This window comes from Xiphophorus maculatus, chromosome 21, assembly GCF_002775205.1.
Source record: "Xiphophorus maculatus strain JP 163 A chromosome 21, X_maculatus-5.0-male, whole genome shotgun sequence".
NCBI classification, from domain to species: domain Eukaryota; kingdom Metazoa; phylum Chordata; class Actinopteri; order Cyprinodontiformes; family Poeciliidae; genus Xiphophorus; species Xiphophorus maculatus.
Window position 1 is genome coordinate 10,174,738 of NC_036463.1, and position 25,143 is coordinate 10,199,880.

The 25,143-nt window shown below is 38.4% G+C and overlaps 2 protein-coding genes across 6 annotated transcripts in view; both read right to left on the reverse strand.

Annotated features, from left to right (window-relative positions):
* Positions 1-8,650, reverse strand: part of LOC102228349 (mitogen-activated protein kinase kinase kinase 3-like) — a 41,251-nt gene extending 32,601 nt beyond the window's left edge. Inside the window, exon 1 of the mRNA XM_014468355.2 lies at positions 8,271-8,650. The gene's annotated coding sequence lies outside the window, so the exon portion shown is untranslated. The remainder of the gene's footprint in view (positions 1-8,270) is intronic.
* Positions 8,651-12,674: 4,024 nt separating this feature from the next.
* The window catches only part of dlec1 (deleted in lung and esophageal cancer 1), a 29,646-nt gene continuing 17,177 nt past the window's right edge, over positions 12,675-25,143 (reverse strand). For 3 of the 5 annotated variants that reach the window (XM_023326608.1, XM_023326607.1, XM_014476239.2), the window contains 32 exons: positions 24,868-24,952; positions 24,692-24,779; positions 24,284-24,457; positions 24,065-24,201; positions 22,155-22,247; positions 21,802-21,892; positions 21,548-21,710; positions 20,680-20,872; positions 20,524-20,600; positions 20,193-20,355; positions 20,002-20,098; positions 19,756-19,886; positions 19,501-19,677; positions 19,282-19,412; positions 18,301-18,451; positions 17,801-17,917; positions 17,585-17,706; positions 17,318-17,503; positions 17,155-17,222; positions 16,935-17,086; positions 16,741-16,856; positions 16,581-16,651; positions 15,083-15,303; positions 14,868-14,999; positions 14,648-14,770; positions 14,468-14,562; positions 14,219-14,306; positions 13,930-14,121; positions 13,683-13,844; positions 13,446-13,596; positions 13,032-13,149; positions 12,675-12,937 (listed from right to left, as the gene is read on the reverse strand). In XM_023326608.1, the coding sequence (XP_023182376.1) occupies positions 12,772-12,937; positions 13,032-13,149; positions 13,446-13,596; positions 13,683-13,844; positions 13,930-14,121; positions 14,219-14,306; positions 14,468-14,562; positions 14,648-14,770; positions 14,868-14,999; positions 15,083-15,303; positions 16,581-16,651; positions 16,741-16,856; positions 16,935-17,086; positions 17,155-17,222; positions 17,318-17,503; positions 17,585-17,706; positions 17,801-17,917; positions 18,301-18,451; positions 19,282-19,412; positions 19,501-19,677; positions 19,756-19,886; positions 20,002-20,098; positions 20,193-20,355; positions 20,524-20,600; positions 20,680-20,872; positions 21,548-21,710; positions 21,802-21,892; positions 22,155-22,247; positions 24,065-24,201; positions 24,284-24,457; positions 24,692-24,779; positions 24,868-24,952 (4,231 nt within the window). In that variant the 3' untranslated portion in view covers positions 12,675-12,771. Of the gene's footprint in view, positions 12,938-13,031; positions 13,150-13,445; positions 13,597-13,682; positions 13,845-13,929; positions 14,122-14,218; positions 14,307-14,467; positions 14,563-14,647; positions 14,771-14,867; positions 15,000-15,082; positions 15,304-16,580; positions 16,652-16,740; positions 16,857-16,934; positions 17,087-17,154; positions 17,223-17,317; positions 17,504-17,584; positions 17,707-17,800; positions 17,918-18,300; positions 18,452-19,281; positions 19,413-19,500; positions 19,678-19,755; positions 19,887-20,001; positions 20,099-20,192; positions 20,356-20,523; positions 20,601-20,679; positions 20,873-21,547; positions 21,711-21,801; positions 21,893-22,154; positions 22,248-24,064; positions 24,202-24,283; positions 24,458-24,691; positions 24,780-24,867; positions 24,953-25,143 lie in introns of those variants that run through there. The other 2 variants (XM_023326609.1, XM_023326610.1) reach the window with 2 other exon arrangements.

A 25,143-nucleotide genomic window follows, 5' to 3' on the forward strand; every position in this document is an offset into this window, starting at 1 on the left:
CGCCTATCCTTGCAAGGTTGTGGTGCTTTTGTCCAGCAGTCATTGGTCATTCTTGTAAAAATTGTACTTTATATTACAGTTTACATTAATTTTGTTGTAATGAATAATGTTGGAAAAAAAAATAAAGCTGGTAAAAACGTGATAAGAGACAAATTATCTGGTAAATATGACTAAAAGGTAAGTGGTTCTTCACTTTGTACAGGCATGTTCAGCTTCTCAAAATAGGCTGGTTTTCTCAAGTGTTTTGAATCCTCTAAGTCTGTGTACTGAAAATACCACTTGTCCCTAATACTTATGGCAAAAAAATGGTTCTCCTTTCTCTTCTTGGATTAACTTTTCACAACTACAAGAAAAACGGGCATGAGAGCAATTTACAGATGAAACACAGAGGCTAAATGTCTTGAATGCCAAAAAATTTACAAGAATAAACATTGTATGAGAAATGACACTTGACTGGCCAAAATGGATTCAGGATTCAAAGTGAAGATAGTAAAGAAAAGTAAGACATCACCTGATGACAAGTTTCACAGTGCGAAAAGAAAAGGAAATCTGATATCTTCACTGCGAATATCTGAATTAGCCTGTGCTTGTTTGTCTGCTGCCACTGACCACGCATGAAAGAGACGAAGAACATGACAGGTGGTCTTCCAACACCATGCCGCCCAGTCTGTCGATGAAATGCACACACACACATATAGACAGTCACACACAAGCAAGCCTCTGTCCTTCTGCTGCCAGTCACCAGATGGTCCATCTGCTTTGGCCCTCTGCACAGCATGATGCCGAGCTGGAGGTGCCCACTGATCGCCAGCCCACTTCTCCACACAAGTGGGCAATGTGACAGCCCTGCTTATTGAAGATCAAATACTAAATAGTGCTCCTCCTGTGCTTGTTGCTCAGCAGCCACACGTACCGAGTGACAGGACTGTGTAAAACAAACCTGCAAACATTGTGACACATTTCTCGTGGATAAAATCAGCCAATAGGATAAGGCTTCTCACTTTCGTCAAAGCACGAAACACCACTCTAAAGCCGATCAAAAAGGACATCCCTGGAATTTCAGAACCAGCCAAAAAAAAAAAAAAAAGTGTAGCTAAACTCTTTAAACTTTATACTGCAGTTTTATTTTTGTTGCAATGATTGAAGGGAGAGTGCAGCCCAGACTATGCGGGTCAGCATGTATATGCTTGTGAGCACACACTAAGCTCTTACAGCTCTCTTACATCACCCTCCAACCAAGCAAACACTGTAATGCTGCCGTTGGTCTCCAAGGGAACCCCCTCTTTCTTTAGACTGCTCAGCAGCTGGTGGTCTGAGCAGCATGGCCTCATATCTGACATCACTGTTGTGGAGTCCCAGAGTAATCAACATTTCTGAGGTCAAGTATCTAAACACTGTGGAGCTCAGAGGGCTTCCATCTCCCAGCTAAGGCCAAAGCAGATGGTCCGCAGAATTGTGGCAATTGGTACGTTCTGGATTAGAAAAGATGCCAAATATGCTGCCCCCCCCACACACACCCACACAAAAACTTGTTTTTTTTATCACAGTTAGCAAGGCATGCGTTTTAAGAAATTACAATTTCAAAATTGGAAAACTTTATGTTGTCATAACATGACAGGGGAAGGACACTTCACTTTTCTCTTTCTGACAAAAGAGACAAATTTAGGTTTTTGAAAATATTTCTGGCCACGAAAAACATGAACAGTCATGTTGCAGAAACTAAAGTTACACCACAAATTCCTCACTAAAACAGGCTATATTTGGTTGTTATACTTGAGATAACATATAAAGAGCAAAACAGTAAAATGGCACAATATTTCATACAATTAGCCAGGAATAAAATAAAGGAACAAAGCTAAAACCAACAGAATTTGTGTGAATCTCTGAGTACATAACAACATGTATGTACAAATTAGTCCTGGTCTTCCAAATAAAATCTGAACAAATTTAGTACCTTAATATCTAAAGCTGTTCTGTCAGTATTTTTCAGATCAACTTTGTCAAATGCTTAACTAAGATTCAGCAATACCATACCAAATGTTTTAGATATATCGTTGAAGATGTGTATTAAATACAACTTTTACAAACATGGACTCCATTCTATGTTGTGGTCAAAAAACAGACAGAAAAACAAAATGGACATATTAAAGGACATATAACTATAAGAAACATTGAAATCTTTAGCAGCAGTAAGAATATTTATTCCTGATTTGTTATGAAAATCATTATAACTTACTTGGTAAAATGCCATTTTTTGCTACAAATACCATGATACCATTATTTTTACTCAAGCTTTTGTTGCTTTGAGACTCTAATGCAAAAAACCAACTGCGGAAAATGCATTTTTGACATATTGTGGAAAGATTACAGTGGATTTCAGGGACAGTAAACAGAAACATTCAAACTCTAACAAATATGTGAAGGGAAAAGTACAGGTAAAAATGCATTCTGAATCAGTAAGTTTCAGATAATGTCCCTTGACTTAATGACACATCACTGATTGTCTTAATCACACAACGTACAGGAAGTGAAGGGTAATTAGTAAGTCGTAGCTATTTAAGTGACTTACTCTTTTCACAAAGGTCAGCGGTGGGGGTGTCCTGCATCCTGAACGAAGGCCAAGACTGCCGTGTGGCTTCCCCACATGAGTCATAAGGTGTATGTAGGCTGATTCTGGGAAGCAGGACAATACAGCATGTCCTTTCACTCACTAATAAGCCAGACGAAGTGTTTATATTCTTGTCTGAGGAGCTTATTTTGTTTGAGGTGTAAGCTTTAATTTAAGTGTCCAAACCCTTCCTCTCTTTGCTTTGCTCATGTATGTCATTGCAATGAGGAAACCAAAGCTCTTACACTGGGACTTAAAATCCACATATAATTTTTGATGTCATCGTTTGTAAGGTCCTAACTTTTGTTTCAAGTCTAAACAGAAATGTCAAGTCTAAACATGTTGAGAAAAACTAAGAACATCACCAAACAAAAAATATTATTGGGTGTGAACTTTTCTTAATCTTACAACCATGACTTATTAGATGCATAAAAACATAAAAGCACCAGGTGACAGAACCAGATAGCCACAATTCTGATTTGTTTTTGTTCACTATCGATGAATTTAGCAAAGCCAAGTGGGCAATTGTTTTTAAAAAAGCACACGTTCTGTTTCTAAGGTCAACTATGTGTTTCAAAATGAAGTCACAGGAAGCACAAAAGGTGTAAATGACATTGCTATAAATACAACTATATATTTTTTAATAGTTTCCCACTTATACAGACTGAAACATGCCTTCTTTGGTACCCCTCCTGAAGTGCTAATGCAAATAAGAAACTAGCAGATGAAATGACAGCAAGTCAATTTATTCATCCATATATGATAAATACTTCACGACGATAACAGAGTGGTCTGTAAAAACAGAAAATATCCATTATAAATCAGTTGTGTAGACAAAATTGGCTTGATGATGTAAGAGCAAAACGGGTCAACATTATTAATGGCTTATTATGAAGTGAGTCACAGAAACTAATGGTGTCCAGTGGACAAATATCTTATTCTGATTATTCTAAATCTAATGCCACATGAACGATGATGTAAAATACAATTGTGACACCTTGGATTATTTCAAAATGTATTTGAGATTAAGAAAAGTAGTTCGTTTTATTAACTTGGGTAGCACCTGGACCATTTCTGCTACGTACAAGGCTACTAATCTTTTTTTGCCACAATCACCTGAAGAGATTACTCAGACCCTACAAATCCTGCGAGATTCCAGGTGACGATCTACAAGTCAAATAAAACTTTCACAAAATTCACTGATGACAGGAGAGATTCTCGAGATAACTTCAGCTTTACACTCATCCGCCACTATATTAGATACACCTAATTTGCCGCTGACATCCTTTAATTCACATTCTGCCTTGGAGCAGAAGCTCAAGCTGCTGGTAGTGGTGGCATAAGGGTGTGGGGATATTTTCTTTGCACACTTTAGGCTCCTCAGTTCTGTTTGACTAGAATTTAAATGCCACAGTCAACTCAAGTATTGTCCCTGACTATGTCCGTCCAATATCCTGGCTGGATCTTGCATGCAGATATCTCAGTCTGACTCTGAAGTATCCTCAGAATTGAGATAAATTAAAGAGAACTACAATCACTATCAGCTGATCTAAAAATAACCAAATGTACAAATTCCCCTGCTTTAACTGTCCACAACCCACCTAGTGCCTTCCTCACAAAACTCTACAGCAAAGGGGAATCTGTGCAATCTGTAAAGTAAGCTGTCTTTTCCATTATGAGATGATGTGCTATTACAAGCACATTTACTTATTATGTTTCTCCACCCAAATGAAGCCAAGCAGAGCAGAGACGCAGCTCATAGACTTGAATCAGTCATACGAAACAAAGTGTTTGAAAACTGCAGTGCTACAGGAAGAGGCACGGGTTGTAAAAATACAGCCCATAAAAATTACCTTGGAGCGCAGTGTTAATAAATTTGTGGTATTTCTAAATGACTGCAATGCCTGTCCAGTTGCTGCATTTTTTGTTGTTGTTTTTTTTAGCACTGTGGGGACACACTCGTCCTCCGTGTTATTGTACGACCCAGAGTGTGTGTAGTCTATCCGGCTGTCCTTGCAGCCTCAGGGCTCCATTTGCTGCTGATGGCATTGTCCTAACATCCAGACAGGCCTCGCAGACAAAGCTCAATCGAGACAACTTCCTCTGAGTTTCTGGAGCGCCGACCTCGCTGGAACCTCGCTGCCCTTTCCCAGATAAAGAAAGGAGACCCAGACTGACTCTACATAGCACCATGAACCCTTTCACTCTGACAAGATGCTGTCCTGTAGTAAGCTCAGTTCAAATTTGATTACATTTGCATTTTTGGACTTTGCAGCAATGACATTTGATAATGGTGAACAAATTTACAGGGAAAACAAATCATAAATGTTACATCTCTGTACAAAACAGTTAGGAATGTTAGGTCTAAGGACATTTTCTGAGCCTTTTGGTGGCAAAGATTGTTCCCACTGATTCACTCACTCTCCATTTCTAATCTTGCCATCTTCTACTGATCTATATCAATAAAAAGGTTCAACTTACTCAACATTTTTCACCAAAATATTACGTACGCGCTCCAATCCAGTGCATACTAGTAATGCAAAAACATATAATTGGGGTGATGTTTGGCTGCAACTCCCATCCAGTTCTCCAAGTTAACCAGAGTTTAGACCAGAGCATTTTATCAAAATCCCGGAAGAACAAGAGCCAGACCAGTTCTTCTTTAATCATAATGTAAATAATAAAATCACTACATTTACCATGGTTATTAGTGAACAAAGATATCATTGCAGTTGTACAATCACACACAATCTCTAAGCCCGGAATATAATTGTGCCCCTGCTTCTTATTACTAAAATTAATCCAGCTGTCAAAGACACAAATAAACTGATATTTCAAGGCAAAAGAACAGAAAATTAACAAAACAACACTATTTTGCTGGGATTTTTTGCGCTAGGCCAAAAAAAAAGTCATGCCTCACTGTGAAGTGAAGGGAAAACAATACATTGTTTCTAAATGGTTTTATAAGAAAACAAATAAATATCTGTCTACATCTGTATTCAACTCCTTCTTATACCCCTAAATACAAAAATATTGCAGTTAGGGGAAGAGTTGTAGTAAGTTTGCACAACCAATATAAACCCATCCACATAAAGGAGAGCAAAATTCAGAAAATCAGACAAGTAACCTAATAATTCTGGAGGAGCAGCAGTGAAACACAGCTCATGAGGGAGACAGTCTTTTGACATGTCAAAAAAAATCCTCTTTGCAGCTTGTCATAGGTCAACTAGGGGACACATAACATATTGGACATGAGTCATGTAAATAACCCAGCAAACAGGTAAGAGAAGTTTGACGAGAAGCAAAATGGAACTTTCTCCCCTACCGTAATAATACTTTGCATGACAAAAGAGTAACATCACACTGAACACACACCATTTCCAGAGTGAAACATGGCAGGGGAAGCATCAACCTGTAGACATGCTTTTCTGCAGCAGGAAGCAGGAAGTGAATGGAAAGACGGATGGAGCTAGAAGAAACCCTCTTAGAGGGACTTAGAGACTTCAAACCAAAGCGGAGGGCCATCTCTTTGATGGGCATTTTGAAAAGAATGTACTATTATATCTCCATTTGATAATTATCCACCAACAAATATTGGTTTGTCACATAAAAGTTCGCAGTTGCAATAAAACAAAATTCCATTGTTTGTCTTTTTATAGATTATTTACAGTACTACTGTCTGAAAACGAAATTTAAAAAGAAAAAAATATTCCTTTGTCACAAGAGGATGGAAAATGTTTTTCTTTTTGTATTCCATTCTCAACTCTGTAAGAAACAACTTGACTGAGTTTTTATGAGGACATAAACATACCCTCCATATGATTCATGGTAAACTTTGACCAGACGTGTCTGCTCTGTGAGCGTCTAGCAAACCATCATGGAGCATAAGACAACATTATTCCTCTCAGCTAAGAAGCAAGTTGAGTTTTTCTTTTCTAAGAAATTCTCTGGTAGATCAACAATTTACTCTGCATGCCAGATTTCCATGCTCTCCACTTCACAAGGAAAACACATTCCAAGCCAACCCTTTCCATTACTCATCAACATTTGCAACAAGTTAACGTGTAAAACGCAAAAATCTGTAATAAATTCTTCGGTTAGAGCTCTTTCTTCATCAGCCCCCATCAAAACATTAGTATTAGGTTCCTACGTGTGCATTCACTAGGATCCAAAGTGGGATCCAGCCTCTTTATCAGGCCTGCAGATTGTTTTACCAGAGGCACAGCAGCCATATCTGAGGGCTGTTTCCATTAAACAGCTAAACTATGGCTTTAGAGCTAGTTGTGAGAACTAGGGCATGTCATAGTGCTGATTAACTCATCCATCCAAATTCATCTGATTCTTTCAATATATACGTATATTGCATCATCTGAGTGATTAATCACCTCAGTCATGGGTTTGAAGCACAATTTCTTATACTTCTGCTTTGATGGCTCAAACACTGAACTGGACCAGGAAGACAGTTGGGATTAGAAAATATCACTTTCAAAGTATATTTTGATTAGCTTGTCGTTTTCCAGTAAGAACAACTGAATACAGAATAAAATAAAATAATAATAATAATAATGATAATAATGTTATGATACTGTATATGTCTCATCTCACAGCCTTGTTCCTTTTCAGATTCAATTTGCTTTTTGAGATTCACCAACCAGCCTTTTCCTAGTCGATACAATTTCTGGTTTTCTTTGAGGTCTGACCTACCGATTCCGATAATGACCAATTCCATACCAATGTTTTCTAATCTAAAATAAAAATGAGAAAAAACGTGATTCTGACCAGATGTTTTGAATCCAACAAATACAAGTGATTACAGAACTATCTTCATTTAAGCAGCAGTCCCTGATCAGATTTAACTGAAAAGAAGCAGAGTGCATTGAAGTATATGTTGTCTGATGTGTTTACATAGTTAAAATAGTTTAAATGTTTTAACCGTTTTCTTAAAAATCTGATTATTTATACACTTGATCCCTCACCAGTTGGAAAACTGGTCAATTAATTGTTGCATGTCTATTAAATATAAGCATCACATGTAATTTAGTCACTTTGAATTCTTATATTTGGATGAATGGAAACAGATGGAAAGACGGATGGAGGGGTGCTGGATACATTTTTTAGATAATAGCATATCAAATAGAGACTGGAAGTATAATAATTTTCTACAGATTTGTTTTCTTATTCTACTTTTATCCAGACGCAAAAAACATCTCAATCCGAGTTCCAAACTTTTCAAGACAAAACAAAATAGAAAAATAGGAGGGGGGGAGGATTAGTTCAAAATGATCTAGTCATCCAGGTTATATCACTGAAAGAAAATTTCCTGTGCAGCAAAAAAAAAAAAAATCTTGACGTTTTCCAGAAAGCAAAACTAAGCAGGATGAAAAAACAGGAAAAGAAAAAAAACAACATTTGTTTAGTCTGTAAAGCATAATTGTGGGGTTTTCTCAATTCAAACTCACCACAGTAACAATTGCATTGAAACCAACTGGAGTCTGTCCAAGTTGCGAGAAGAAAAGCTCTGTAAGCCTGCTGCCAGTGCAAACATTAATCCATATACTAACAATGATCGGAAATAACATTTATTTTAGTGCCCAGGAATTTCGTTTTCGATCAAAGAAAAAGCTCAATAAAAAAGTAATGTAAAGCAAAACGAAACCCTTACCTTGTTGGCCAAGTGTGTCCATGTTACGCATGTGGATGCAAGATTTGTGAAGGTGAATGTCTTTCTTCTTGGCTATAATTCACACTGGACAATTCCCAAGTTGCAGAGCAAATCTTTCCAAAAAAGAACCGACAGCTCAAAATCCGGAAACTGCGCTCAGCAACACGCAGAAATTACAGCGAGCCAGCAGCACTTTGGCAGAAACAGCTCCTCTTCCTCTCAAAGGTGCATAATCCAGAGTCGGTCCCTGTGTTTAACGGGAGGGGGGAACAAACTGCACCGGGAACCCGATGGGATGCGGGGTAAAGTTTTCCCGACCCGCGCTCGGCTTGTCTCAACACACTCTCCACAAGAAGCGAGTTTCTGATCCGAGCTGCGACTCTCTGATGTCAGCAACAACGTAAGCTCCGGGAAGTGGTGACGCTCTCCGGTGGTGAGTTACCAAGGCAGCGGAGACAAACAGGTGCTAGTGCTGCCCCCCAATGGACTTCTTCACCCACTGCAAATCTGAGGACTTTTTTTTTTTTTTGATTTTTAATATCTTTGAAATGTTATTAAATTATATTTACATCACAAAAATCACTGAACTGAGAAAAACGGATCATTATTAATTTGAAGTAAATATCACATTACCAGGACCATTTATTGAACAAAACTTTGTTTTATTATTTAATGGTTCTAAATAAAAATAGCAAATGATTAAACAGAATGTATTGTCATATTACTGTAAATAAAAATAGCTTAGGAATTGTTGTATTCAATGTAAAAAAATAAAAATAAAAAATATGTTACTGACGCTGTCTAATAAACAAATGTCACAACCCCATTTTTATGTGTAACAAAGGTAGGACTCATTAAAATAACTAAAAAAAAAAACCTTTAGTGCTGTTTTAAAACACAAATAATTAATAAATCACAATTCATCCCAAATCCATTAATGCAGTGCAAAAATAAATAAATTAATAAATAAATACACAGAACCATTTTTGGTACATATAATTGGAGAATAAAGTAGATAACTAAGTAGACATATAAATAAATATCACACTATTGGAATTCTAGTAGGAATGGTAATTTAAACGGGGCCGTGTTTAATACGTTTTTGTTTGTAAAGTTGGTCAATTAATGATTTTCAGAAGGTTTATACATGAAGAAGTACCACAAGAGATAATTTGATGTAATTTTACTGTTTCTGCATGCAAAATTACACTAAACACATTTCAAAACCTATGTGAGAATATGTAATATACGTATTTTTTTCTTAAATGCAAATTGATTTATTCATATTTATTTTTTTATTTTTCAGCAATTTTTGGTACCTTTTTGCTGCATTTGAGACAAACTGTCACATTCTCTCTCACATACCTTGTTTTTTTTAGAGTAAAGAGGAGCAGCAGTCTCTCTGATGATGACAATTTCACACAGTTGGGTGTGATAAGCTCTCATTTGTTTGGCTTCAGTGCCAAACAAGCGAGCAGTCTTAAATCCTCATTTTACCACAAACACCTGATGTCTGGATTACTAAACTCTCTCCTTGGCTTCAGCATCATTCAATTTACTTTGGTTCCACACAGCAGGTTTTTTTTTTTTTTTTTTCCATTGTGACCAGACATGTCCTTGTTCTGTTTAGGACTGCTCGAGTGCAGTGAATATCAATTGGACATTTGCATCCCTCTATGGACTCGGAGTCATTGCAGATGTCTGTGCTGCTCAACAGCGCTGAAGATAAGCACATCATGCAGCTGTTCTACACTAAACAAGCCTGCCTGTGTGTCTGTATAAGTAGGAATGCGTGTTGCTTCATCTCCTGGGATTCCTTAACAGCCAGAAAGGACTAAAGTCTCCAGAGAATTAAAGAATATCTTTTTGCCGTCTGTTCTGCATGGTTTCTCTCTGCTAAAGCATTTCCATCTGAGCGACAAATGAGTAGCATTAACTCTGTAAATATATAAATATACAATTTAGTCTGCAGCTGCAACATTTTGGATGGCTTTTGTGGATGCCAAAGTTGCAGTGCAACATTGAGGTGAAACAACATTTTACTCATCATTCACCGTGTTATTTAAATAACTTGCCACTAATCTATAAGAAGATGAATGTGCAAAAGGGAAATGTTAACACACTTATCTTTCCAGCTGTGTTATCTTTATACTTAGCTAAATAGGTCTTCTTGGAAAACTCAATTTATCCCTCATGGGGAAAGTACAGCTGGTATCTCTGAAAACCGATAAGGCTTTTGGCAGGCTAGTGATCACCTCAGGAAGCAAATGCTGAGGCAGCCTTTAACGATGTTTATTGATCCAAAATATATATCGCTGAAAAGTTCATTCATTTCAGTAACTCAGTTCACTAACTGAAACACATTATCTATATTAATTGTAGTTGCTTTCAGGCCCTTATTTCTGTTGAATATGAAGATTTTCTTCTTACAACCAATGAAAACACAATATTTATGGTTAGAAAATTACATCAGACCAATCAACTTGAATAATTTTAATAGAGAAATGTGGGCTTAGCATAAAAGTTGAAATGGTACAGATGACAAAGGTGAATGTGATACTAATGCATATACCAATGTATTTAATGGGTGTAGATGAATTTAATGTATGAATTAGCCCTGAACCCTGAATAATAAAAATAAAAGTATTGGGTTGTGCTTGGTGTTTGTAATTCAAAATGATGAGTAAAATTTGTATTTCAACTTGAGACAAGACTCTGGGAAGAAGTTTCCACCTGGAACGAGTGTAAGTGATCACTTTCACCAATTTAGGGTTTAGTTACCAAATATTTTCTTTCCACCAAATGCTCACATATTGATGTCTAATCTAGTACTTAATCTAGGGAAAATATATGATTTAGCTTGACCTAAATATCAAAAACTAGTCTTGTCTTCATATACAGTATGTCTAATAAGAGATTTAAACAAAATTGCATTTTCTAACTGAATAAAGTCAGGACACCCTATCCCACAGAAACAAGACTTTTCCCTTTTGAGATATCTTCAGAAAGATGCTGCTTCTAGACATCTTCCTGTTGCTTACACCAATGTAAAGTTTTCCCCAATGCTCACTTTTCACAGAGGAAAAGTGAGGGTTTATTGCATTGCCTGTTTCAAGTCATGCACATAACATTTTAATCAGAACAAGGTCTGTGCTTTGATTTTGTCCAGAACTTTCTGTTTCTAAACTCTCAGTCAGTCCTTTGTGGATTTATTGAAGAGTTTTAGGTCTTTGTCATGCTGTAGTTTTCATTCAGCTTTAGTTTTTTACAGATGGTGTCATGTTTACTTCAAGAGCTCTCTGACACAGAATTCATGGTGCATCCTCAAACCATGGATATCCATGGATATGGAAGCATCATGGTTCCATAATCCATGGTTCCAGATTAAAACAACATTCCAGATTATGTTCCTGGAATGTAGTATTTTTTATGCCAAACATGTCCTCTGTTCTGGTGTCTAATTCTATTTTTGTCCAAAGAACACTTTTCTAGAGGCCCCAGTCTTTGTCTCTCAGGCAAACTTGAGTCTGTCCTTAATTTTTCTAGGAGAGAGCAAAACTTTTCTTCTAGTATACAGTGTCTCCCACAGAAGATATGCTTGCTCTTGCTGATAAACTCATATCATTATATCAGCAGGGGCCTGCTGCAGATCTATGGAGACTTTTTTTTTAGCAATTTGTAATCTGCTCACAGGGGGATTTTTAAGAACAGTCAGACCTAGGCATAGTGGAAGTGGTTTGAATGCTGTCCACTTGTATATAAATTTTTAAAAATAGTGAAATGACTGATTTCTTCTGAGACCTCTTTAAGTCCCTTACCAGACTCATAAACTGCTACAATGTTCTTAAAGATCTTAGACATTTTTTCCGATCTCCCCATGGTGTGTACTCTCGCTTGTCTAGGTTTATGTCTAAGTTTAATTATGTCTACGTTTAATTATTTGTATGTCCAAATATTTAAACTTAGACATAGGCTGTTCTAATCTTTTAAAATTGGCCCTAACTCTAAAGGGAAAAACGACTCACGTGTCCCTGAAAAATAAGTTAATTATGCTGTTAGAAATTGAGAAGAACCTGTTATGACTTAATGAGCTCTGACGCCACGTTTTGTACTTCATGCATTCATTTCATTACAATTTTCATTGCCTGTAATTATGGGTGTGTAGCTGTATTTGGCTCCCGAGTTGCCTATTTGCGACTTGCAGTAAACAACCAGGCACGTCACTTTTCTTTTATGATACTGTCTTTCCTTCAGTTTCAACATCCTGTCCTTTTCTCTCTCTGGCTGGCAAAGCAAATGATCACCCTTCCCAGGTTTGGCACAGATTAATAACTTCTAGTCAAGTTTAATCTGAAATAACATGCTAAGTGGATAACTGAACCCATGCAGCTTCAGTGGAGCAAATATTTTTAATTTTTTTTTATTGAACTCCCTTGGAAGTTTCGGTCTTTATCAGAAAGCAAGTAAGAAATTGTCTGTTTACTTTTTGTCAAACACATATTTACAATCCACCAAAAACCATTTCATCGTCAGCTGTTTTGCCACTCAAAAAATATGTCGATATGTAGTCCTCATCAAAGGATCCGACTCCCAGGAGCGGAAGAGTGAGGGGCGTCTTCACTAGAGGCGACTCGATAACCAGCAAAGCCGTGAACTCTTTTTGTTTGCTGAAACACATGACACAAAGGCAACCGATTAATAAACATGATTTTTATGTGTTTGTTTAATGGGAATGCTTTACGTTTCAGAACTGACTGCTACCTTGGAGTGAAGCTAATCTGCAGAAACTGGCTGCTGGAGGTTCTGACCAGTTCCCTGGATTGGAAAACCCCAGAGTCTGGTGCAACTTCAAACACCTGAGGGTCTCCTTCATCTGACTCTAAACACAGTGAGACTCGATTAAGGCAAATGAACAACAACAAACATACAGTAATCATCAACTGGTGGTATCAGGTTGCTTCATATTTATCATTTCAAAGTTTGATACTCTTCCAGAATCACATTTCTGTGTGTCCTGGTCAACTGTTCCACCTATAAATGGATGGAAAACTTTTCTCTTACAAATTTGGAAAATATTTCATTAAAAATCCTACACTTTCTAGACATTTCAACACTGTTGAGCAACCATTTGCTATTGGGATGTGTTGGTTTTCAAAATGTTGTGAGGGCGTTTACTTATTAGTGATTTCCAGTAGGTGTTTGATCCACGGCAGGAGAGGCTTATTTTCCTGGTCTGTCTGTCTCCAACATCGCAAAACCCAAAAGTTAGGCAATCAGTGGAGAGACTGAGTATAGGCAGTTCCAGATAGGCACACAATGGCACTTTCTATACACAGGAAATGCATTTGGTAAGGTCACAAGCTAAATAAGGTTTTGTAAAGTATAATATTTGGTTGTGAAGCTGTCTCCCACTTGCAGGTTGTTGTTGCTGTGGTGGATAAGGAGGTTTTGCTGCAACCTCAGCTTCTTCCGACCAGTTTTAGTATGGATCAGACTCCCTGCAAGAGAGAGGTCTTCCTCTGTATGGTTTAAGAGGTCCAGCAGTGAGAGAGAACAGTGAAAGGCCACTTTCACCTAGAATTCACAGAAGTAGCAACACTTACTGATGAAACAAACAAAGACACCCTCATAAAATAGTCTAGGCTTTTTTACAACCAACCTGCATGCTATTTTGAGGGTAAAGTACCAATGGTTGATCGAGACCATTGGTACTTGAGATGCTGGTCCAAACTCCAGAGTGAGGCCTCACAACTGAAAATGGCGGCTGTGTCTCAAGTTTGAAATGCAGAGGGGTCTCTTTAATGTTTCTCAGTTGAAAGCTCTCTACAATGCTAAATTCACTGACAACTACCTGCACAACACAGCAAAAAAAAAAGGCCCAACATGAGCTCAGAAATACTTAATACCCTTAAAATCAGTATGTCTTGTATGTGCTAATGATTCCCAACCTCATTGTCTGACTCAACCCTCAGTAAATCACCAGCGGAGGCATTAAACTCCAGTGTCTCGCTGTCCTCCTCCATCTGCACCAAAAGCCTACAAGCAAAAGGAGATCCAAGAAAAAGATTTGCAGCCTGATCAGCCCATCCCTGAGCTTGTGTTTTGCCTAACATCAGCTTATTTTAATTTAGGAAACATAAATTGAGCAAGATGCATGAGGGATATGGGGTATAAATAGTGTGAAGGTAATTGCTTACACCGCCGGCTTAATGGTTCCTAGCAGATCCAATTTGACAGGCTGTAAATCCAAAGCCAAATCCCTTCTGACTTTACCTGGGATGCAAACTGCCTTCTGTAACATACACAGAAACACATCAACCCTTTGAATATTTGGTCTCTTTTATGATTCTGTGTTTGTTGTGAACTTGGATTGTTACCTCTGAGTTCAGGTTCAGGAAACCACATGCCACACCCACACATCTGGACTCACATTGGGACTCAGAAAGATTAAAAGGGGTGAAAGACACGTGGATGCATCCAGTGCTCTTTGCTGGAATCACCTTGGGTTTTACACACCAAAGAAGTGCATCATTAATAATATTAAACTGAGAAGGTTTTTGAGGAGAAAAAGGCAAAAACATGGCTGAAATAATTTACAATTTGTTGCGGTATAATGGAGTATGGGGAATCTGACAGGCTGCCTATGTAAGGTCGTGTGTGGACAGAGATGAAGTTTTTCTTTGCAGGGTAGAGATGTTCTTCCTCTTCATATTCTTTCTCTTTTCCATTCTGAGGAATCAATAGAGAAATATTTAACGCCCATACAATCATGTCCCAAGTAGAATCTGGATTCTGCTGTTTGAGATACTCACAGTACCACTTTGAAGGGACATGCTTGTCCCCACCAATGTTGGTGTCTGATTCTTCTCCCACTGTGTTGGATCGTTTTCATTAAAAACCCTAAATGTTCCTTTCAGCAGCTCATTACCATCATCATCCTTCAGCGGGAAGTGGTCTCCACATGACATCACGAGTTCAATCAGTGTGTGGTCATTCTCGTCAATGTTGTAAATCTCCCAGTCCACCTGGATATCTGTCTCAGACAAAAGATCATTTAGAATGTTGGATGAAGTATGGTTATGTTGGATGAAGTATGGTTATGTTGGATGAAGTATGGTTATGTTGGATGAAGTATGGTTATGTTGGATGAAGTATGGTTATGTTGGATGAAGTATGGTTATGGAGGCGCCTAGAAAAAGCATTCATCCTCCCTTAACTTACTATCCCAGACAGTAATTTATCTTTTCGGGGATGTTTGTGATAGACCAGCACAAAAAACTGAAGTTCTACGAAATTGAGCTTTTCAAATGTTTTTCCAAGTGTTTCAATCAAATTGTAAATGTGCCATTTCATGGAGTGCCGTACAATGAGTATGAAATAAATAGACGATGCAAAAGAGAAGGAACTAGCTGCTCTGGGGAAGCCGTACGAGGTCCCATTTGTTTTTCCTCATGTAAAGAGTCTGCATTCATTGGTGCTGCGAGGGATTTGTTAACTTTTCCAGATCGATAGATGGATGAAGAACCATAAGAGATCCAACGTGTAGATTGTCACAAGCTATCGAGGGAACACAAGCAAACATGCAGAAGGAGCTCTGACCAGACTTGAATAGAACTTTTAAGTCTACATGAAAAATGTTGTGTAAACACAAAAATAACTCTTAACATCACCCTTAATACACCTTTCCAACCGTAACACATGGAGGTGGTGGTATCATCCTTTAGGGACACTTTCCTTCTGCAGGGACAAGGAATCTGTCAAGAGTTGATGGTTAAATGGATGAATCAAATTATAGGGAAATACTGAAAGAAAACCTGCTATTGGGGTGCAAGTTTTCTTTCCACCTTACCAACAAGGCTAAATATATAACCAGAGCTGCAATGGAATAATTTAGACCAAAGCATTCTCATGTGCTAGAGTGATCCAGTCAATGTCCAAACCTAAATTTGACTGAACTTGAGCTATTTTATAAAGAGCTTTTAAATAAAAATCAAAAAAGTCTGGAAGAGGTGGATCTACTGGCATGTGTGGGACAATGTCTCACTATGAATATATGCCACAGTTTTTAGACTTTTGTTTGTAAATAATTTTGAAACTCAATCTTTTACATTTCTTCTATTTCAGAACTATGTTCTACTTTGTGTTAGTCTATCACATAAAATCTCAATAAAACACACTGTGGTTTTATCGTTCTAAAATGTGTTCAGGGTATGACAACTTTTTACAGGAACTGTGCAAAACAGAAGTCATTGTCTCTTTAACAGACAGTCAAAGTTTAAGCTTAGAACCAACTTACAAACAACAACTTACCAAACATGGTTGGATTATTGATGCGAAGAGGTTGAGAAATGGTGTCTCCTCCTGACAAGTGAGTTCCAAAGCTAGCATTTAAATTTGAACCAAAAGAGAAGATTCAATCAATGACGATACACAATTAGGCGTCAATTTATTTGAAAGGTGTGTAACTAACTGCATGGTAGGACCCTGACACTGGTCATCTGGTTGGGGGCCTATCATTTGGAAGTAGAGTGGGCAGCCCTTCACAGTCATCTGCATAGTTATGTGCATCGGTTCAAGGTCTCCGACCTGTAGACAAGATTAGATCTAAATTGGGTGATAACAGAGAAAATTGCTTACTTCTAATTCTTTGAAATACTAACACACCTTGCATATGAGGTGATCTCTGTATTCTCCCCACATTAAGCAATAGGCGGTCACATCCACTGTCTTGGTCTCAAATGGTCCCAGCTGCCCTGAGTCTGGCTGGACCATGAAGGCCGCCCCATTTCCATGAGCCAGAAGGCCGGTAACAAAGTCTGACAAAAATCAAATAACCTCAATTGTGTTCCCAAGACCTGCGAATTATACAAAAGTCATACTATACCTTCATGTGCTTTGGCTTCTACTTTTGTCACTTGTTCAGTGAAAAGTGGAGTCTTTAAATATGTGAGTCTGTAATTAAAATGCAGACTTTGTAACATTTCTGTTATTGTGAGGTGAACTCAATCTATGATCTTTTATTCTGGTCATAGAGCAGAGTATTTTACCTCTTCTCTAACAAGCTGTTTGCCATTGAAACGTTGCAGGTGAAAAACTCTGGCTTTATAGTAAAAGCTGCAGGAATAGCACTTTCATTGGTCATTAGGAACTGTTTGGTCACCTCCGTCTTTAAAATGACATCTTTTCCAAAGTCAATTATCAGTGCTGAAGGACTGTCACTATTCCCTATGTGACTAGAAGTACAAATATTTTAGTATATGAAACTGGGGAAAGGTGAAACTGGAATGAAAGTTTTCAAGAACCAAATTTGGTACCAGGCGCCAGGCAGCGAGTAGGACACAGAAAGTTTCTTGGATTGGGAGCCCACAATTTGAAGAACAAGCGGCGAGTTCATCCCTTGCACATCACAGATAGCAGCCACTTCTGTGAGCTTCAACTACAAAGAAACAAAAGAAAGCAGAAGCATCTTTTACCACACACGTTACGAAAGCACATGACTGTCTATTCTCAGCAGCACAGGTGGTACTTACATCTGTGTGGGAGGTTAAATTTACATTGATGTTCATAGTTGCATTGGGTCCCAGTATACCAGAAGAGGGATCAAAGGTGGCTGTGCACAGTGAAGCCTGTTTACCCTGAAGATGTTCCTGTCGGGAGAAAGACAGCGACGTCCTAATGGACTTAGAATCCTAATCCCAGCATTTTTTCCTTGACTAAATTCAACTGCTTATATCAGCCACACCCTTAGTAAGCAAAACAACAAAAGCAAATTGCATAACCAATCTAAAACAGAAGAAATCTGGAAGAAAGCAACAACTTTTTCATCATAATATAAGCTGTCTCTCCTCTTGGAACAAAATACCAGCTGCTTTCAAAGAAATGGGTTTGACAGTCTAAACAATCTCACCTACAACATCAAACTGCATATATTTCTGTAGAAATGATCAAAAAGGAGAATACATTATTGAGAATGATTTTATGGGATTTAGTGGGGCTGTTGCATAATATTTTGAGAAGTAGCAGAACGTACCTTCCAGCTAAAGTGTGATGGCAGCAGAGTCTGGTTGAAAAGTGTTACAGTGCCTGTTGAGGGAACTCCCAGGTAAAGATCAGAGAAGACCAACTTGCAGTTTAAGAAGCACACCTGAGGAGACTGCACAACTGCTTGGATCCAAAAAGGACTGTGAGGAACATATGATGGGGAAAAAAACTCATCCTGAATAGAACCTGGGAACTGAGAACCATCTTTAATGTTTTGATAGTGGATGTGTATTAAGAACTATTTAAGTACAGCAGCTCTCAAAGGAGTTCACATCCTTTCTAAAACTCCATGTTCATGAGACTAAAAAAACAGTGGCTACATAAATATTTTCAAAGTTTTTCCACCTTTAATATATATCCTGTGCATTTCAACAGAAAAAAACAATATAAAAAGTGTGCACATCCTTAAATTAATACTTTATTGAAGCAACCTTTGATTCAATTTAAGCATTCACTCTTCTTCAGTTTATGCTAGTCATCAATTATGGTGAATATGGTGAACCTGAAGTAAAGCTTAGTTGTCCTAATTACATTTTCCCATGGGGTTTTTGACAAGGTTGGTACACTTATCAAGTTCTGATCTTAAACCTTTGGGCTAAAAGTTAAGAGTGATTTCTAATGGATTTCTCAGCATCATAGTGAATTCAAATTGTCAAAAGAATGACTTTATTAGAAAACCCCCCAGAAGTTTTGGCTTTACCAAACAGACAGTGTAGCAAATGCTACCAAGTGAAGATGTGGCTACACATGACCCAAAGCTGAACTTAAATCAAAAGTTATCAAAGTAGTTTAAGGGCAACTACAATTATGCTACCAGGTTATTATGTAAATATCAAGAGTATACAGGGAGGTGGATAAGGGGGTGAAAATTTGTATTTGATTTATTATGGTCTCAGTTTTTTAAGTTTGGTAAACCTAGAGTTGCAGAAGTGATGGGTACAGTTCTGAGAGATGCTGTAGAAGTGCTTACCTCGTAGTCCCATTCTCCACAATCAGTTCCATTTCTGTTTCAAACTTCTGGCAGAAATCTAAGTTCAAATGCAGCGTCACACTGCAACTAGCAAAGGGGGGCAGCACACCTGTTCCTGGCTCCACTACGACCTGAGCACGAATACATAAGCTACTATCAATGAGATTTAAACACTAATCCTCTTCATTTTTAACCCAATCTTTCATTTTACTGGCTTACCTCCTGTTCTACTGCGTTTGTGTCTTGGTGATCCTGCTTATTATTTATCTTCTCCTTAAACATCCAGCAGGCCTCCAGAGGGGTGGTATTGGTTAGGGAGAGTGTGGTTTGAACTTCATCCCCGAGCCTCACAAGCCCAAAGTCCACACAGGGAACACTGAGCTTCACTGTGGGACCCTATTTAACATTAAATCACTTTAATGCAAAAACATATTAAAATGGAAACAGGCATTTCTAGATGTTGCTAAATCTTACCTTAAAGGAAACCTCGATAGGCAACTTGACAGGTTCGTGACGATGCTGTATGTTGCAAACCAGGTTGGTTTTAAGCTTATCTGGTTTCCCTCCAGTAACAATGACCTCAAAGTCAAAGCACTCGTTCTCTTCTGAAACGAATAAAACAAATAAAAAAACTCAATGCAAAAAGACAATACATGAAAATAGTTAAATTTAAACTATGTGCCCTAAACTGCCATGAACCAGCTTTAAGATGCAGTGCACCTATTCTCCCAGCAGATGGCTCTACGTCTATAACATGGGAGCTGCTGTTCAACCTCTCCCATTGAAACAAGATGAAGGTTTTACTGTGATTCCACATCTGAAACACAGGCAGCATGAAGTAAACAAAATTACATATTTGACTGGATTAATTGTTCTGCAAATAAAATGAGATAAACTCTGTTTTAATTAACCTTAAACTGCCTGTGAGTAGCGATGGAGATAAATATTTCTCCAGGGATTATGACACCGTATGGCTCCAGTAAGACTCGGTATAGCTCTGTTGACCCTTTGACCTCTATATCCATGATGATTACATTGTTCAACTTGGAGCCAGAATGAACCGGATGAAGGATGCTAGATTTTCCACAAAATTAAAAAATTAAACACAAAATTAACAGCAAAAACCAAAAAAAAAAGAGACATTTCTCATTTTTAGTTCCCTTATTTTTGTATTTTGTGATTTTATTAGTTGGATTTCATGTTTTGCTGCACTTACTGCCTCTTTTGCAAGTATAAAAGTACCTGTTATCGTTAGGCTCTAGTGGCATCAGGGGGATGTCCCTCAGGACCAAGTGAAAGACACTGTGATAATCCTTCAACTTGAACAAAATGAAAACATTATTGCCGCATTAACCCTTAACATGTTTGTTGCATTTTACACTTAATTTTGTTTCATACCTCTTTTGGACAGAAGGTTAAGAGAAACTCGTGTTCCTGACAGGGAGCCAGGAGGCCTGAGGGAGGGCTCATGTGGTAAACGTCGTTTGTGTCCGGGTGAAACTGGATATGGGATGGCTCATGGGTCTCCCCAGGAAGAAGAGAACGCAGGTTAGGTTTCATAATTTGCCAGTGGAAGGCCAGCTCCAAGTGGCTTCAAACAAAAAATAAAAAGAAAGAAGGAGAAATAAAAGTTTTGTATTTAATGATCCAAGAAAGAAGAATGATTAGCTCAAGTAATTATTTATTGAAGTTCTTGAGAGCTAGGGACTTGCACAATTTATCCTCCAGTTAAAAAGTAAAAAGTGGCTGGTGGAAGAAAGAAGGAAGACAACACAGATGCTAAGTTTGATCACCATGGTTACTCAACCAGAAAGCACTAAAAACACGTATGCCTGTAAATCTTATACTGTAGTCTGTGCGTTTTAAGGAAAGCCAACAACGACCCATTTGAAGCCATGTAAGGGAACCAACAAACAAACATGTGGATGAAGGAAAGAAGTGGCAGAAAAAAGTGAAAATGCTGGTCTAACTGACCACTCACAGCTTTTTAGAGCCACATTCACTCAAATATACTCACAAACATGAACACATTCATACATCTATTGGTAGTCAATTAGGTGCCTTGTCCACATCAAGATATGGCTAGAGGAAGATGGAAGTCCAGAACCTTCAGATTGCAACTACTTATCCTACTGAGTCACAGTCACTGGCAACTACAGGGTTGAATGCAGACTTTTCCGAATATAAACACTTTTGTAAGATGCTATGTTGTTTTATACACTAAGAGGTGCTTAACGGTGACAACACACAATAAAGTCAGCCTTACACATTGTTTCTGATGACAAGTCTCTTCTGTTGCTCAATGTGAGGGTGGCATTCGCTGAAACGGACAAAGTGCTCTGCAGTGAGGTCGTGCATCTCTCCAGCAGTGAGGGGCTCATTTTCTCCAGATATAGACACAAGCTCAACGCCAACCAGTTGACTGTCACCTGTAAAAGCCAAACACATTAATCCACCTCAGGAAATAGAATGAAACAACAGTGGAGGAAATTTCTTGGTTGTCTTGCTTCAAACACTGACCTTCAAGGGAAATGTATTTCACCTGGCAGTTGTCACAGATTATGGCAAATGGCTGAGAGCAATGCTCCACAGTAGTTGGAAAGAAAACAACCTGGAACATGTAAAAAAATCAAATAAAATGTTAAACGCGTGATGACTATACATATACCTTTAAATTCTGATAAACATTGTCCATGTAAATCTCATAAATGAGTAAGTTTACTGAAAACATTACTGACCTTTCTGAGAAAAAAAACACTACACATTAAATTTGCTGGGACTGTTTATTTTTTTTCTCTCATGCAAAGCAGACAAATTTATGCAACGAACATACTGTCCTTGTTAAAATTTGCAAATTCAGGGAAACTGGTTACCTCCACAACAATGGCTTCTCCTGGCTGCAGTGAAAACACACAGGGGCCTACTGCAAAGGGTGGTTTCTCAGAAAAGTATGTTGTTGACAAGGACTTCAAAAAGAAAAAAAGGTGTCTTTAATTATTTCAATGCACTTAGATCTCAAGCCCCATTTATTGCCAAACCTAAAGATCTGCAAAGCACCTTAACATAACATATATTTTTTAATTACAGCTGCAGAATCTCACAGTGAAACCTACCATTGATTTGAGCACATTTATTAAGAAATCCCACATTAAGAAATTGTTGTTTTGTTAACATAGTTATTGATGCCCCCTTCAATTTCAATAAAAAAAGTAACTGAGCCATTTTATGAATTTCTTATGAAGTCTTCTAATTGAAAGTGTCCATGAATGCTTAATCTGTAAACTATGCCTTCCCTGTTTAGCTGAGGTATAAATAGATGTAATATAGGTGACCATACCTCGTAACTGTCATGATTCATGTTCTGTCCTGTCCATGCTGTGCTTAAACACTCATTCAGCTCACCTGCCACGCCTGATTGCTTACTTGTTCCATCTGGGCCCTGCCCTACTTAAACACCTATCAGCCTCTGTCTCCTTGCCAGATTATCAACAGCCAAGAGCCACTAGAGATCCAGCAGTTCCTTCCAAGCCTTCAGTGTTTCTACAACCCTTTTCTGTCCATGGGTCGACCCCCCCCTGCCAAGCCCTTCGCAGATCCCTTCTGTTCTGGATTTCTGGACCCTGACCCAAGCTTTGCCTCACGACCATCGAGTATTGCCTGCCAGTCAAGCTAAGTTTGCTCTCTCTGTCCTCCTGTGTATGACCTCTGCCTGATTATTGTCAAAGTCCCTGGGTGTTGCCTCTTGGATCTCCTTGTGGAGATCTTCATTGCTTCCACAGTAGTCTGTTCTACCTGGTTTCCTGCACCTCCCTGTTGTCAGACCCTTGGTATCTCAGCTCTACAGGTCAGTTAAGCTGAACATTTCTAAGATACCCCCACCACCCCCTTTATCAGTGCATCACCAGCCTTCTTCCCTCTCTTCTCAGTGCTGTGTTTGACAACCTCATCCTGAACAGCAACCAGAGTCTGAAAATTTAATTAAACTTTTTGTCCTTTGCAAACTCCTGTGTGTGTGTGGTTGAATTTCCGGGTCCCCACTGAGTGTCCTTACAGTAACCACTTTTCAAAAAGGGGAAAGATAAGAGTATGTCATTTGAACAAAGCAGACCTATATTTATAAGTCAGAAAATGACAACAAAGCAAAACATTTTGCCTGAACACACAAGGTTTGAAATGAACAAAAGCTGTGGAAACCAAACCACATGTTTAAAAGTGTGATTTTTTTCTGAGCTTTTTGTATTTCTTAATTCTTATTAGTATTTTAGACTAGACAGACAACACTGATGCATTTTACAGGAAGGGCTTGCGTAAAGACCTGCCTGACAAGGAGACTGAGATCTCCTAAGAGAGGGGGAGCACCTGAGGAGCATGTTTATCCCTAGGAGGAACATGCAATGCTTGAAAAAAGCATTAATAATCTTAATGACAGCCTGTACAATGTATCCCATGAGTAGCACCATAATTACACTTCAGCACTGAGTTTGGAACAGGTTCTATCCTTAATACACAAAGAACTATTTTCCCACCAAGTGTTGTAAATCCAAAATTAACACAGCTCCAAACAAACCTGACCCTAAACCCAAAAAGATTCAAGCACTATGTTTTCCAACTTATTTTAGTGTATGTGTATATTTATAGTCAAAACAAAAACCCAAACCTCATTGTTAGAGAACATTTTGTTTCAACTTGCAATTAGGCAACTGCAATTAGAAAACATTTAGTTTGAAGTCTCTACCATAAAAGTTGAGGGTGCAGTGAATAGTTTCAGTTTTGCAAACATTACCCTGAGATTTGGGGCTGGCCACTGGTCCTTGGGGATGATGTAAAAAGTCCCAGCGCTGAGTCCAACATTTTGACACATGAACTCCAGAAATTTTACTCCTCCAACCAGACAGTACCCGCAGTCCAAAACTCTGGGCACTATAAAAACATTTTGGATGAGGCGTTTTAAAGGATCATTATGCAAAGTACAGTAAGTAAGGCTGTTTGCAGTGAGGCTTACAGGTAAGTACAGGAGGAGGTCTCCGTGCTTCAATGGGCACCACAAATAGGTGCTGAGATTCTGTCTGCACCATCATGAAATCCTTGAAGTCTCCCAAGGAGTCTGGAGCAAATCGCAGTGTATACTTAGAGCTCATCCCTGGGGCAACAATGCCTTCATCACTGGGGAATCTTCCTGCAAACACAAACTCTTTACATAAGTAACAGTTTGGTTTTACAGAATCTGATGTTCAAGACAATTTGGTATTGTTTTATAGTCAGGGTGACTCACAGCTGCTACTCCCAAGTGGGGAGCTAATAAATAGGAATGACATTCCAAAGATTTTTGACTTGATGTTTCCCATCTGCTAGATAAGTTATTTTGATTTATCTCAACATCACGTGAGCTGAGAGGCTAAAACAGACTCACCCAGCCCTATCGAGAAGTATGGAGTGGTAGGAGGGATGACTCTGAGGTAGCGGCTTGAGTAAGTCATGTTTTTCAGCTCCAGTGTAGACTGATGCAGCAGGGGGATAAGTTAGAGAGCAGCATATTTTCAGCCTACGTCAGGTTCACATTGTTCTGAGTTGGTTACTGAAACAAACCTCATAAACACTTCCAATGCTGTATTCTGTGAAAAACATCACTTGGGGAGTTGCCTGGAAGACACAGTGGAGCTCATCTATAGAGCTTTGAGAAGGAAGAAGAAACGGACAAACAGAATTTAAAACTCAATTTCAGACACGTATCCGAGTGCAAAGTTGATTGCTAGCAGATTTTCCTAATGTTAGTCAATTCAGAATTTTGAACTTAAAAATAAAAACAGCATTACCTTCCTCTCTGAGTGGTCTTTAATTATTTATATCAGGAGCAGAGGTGAC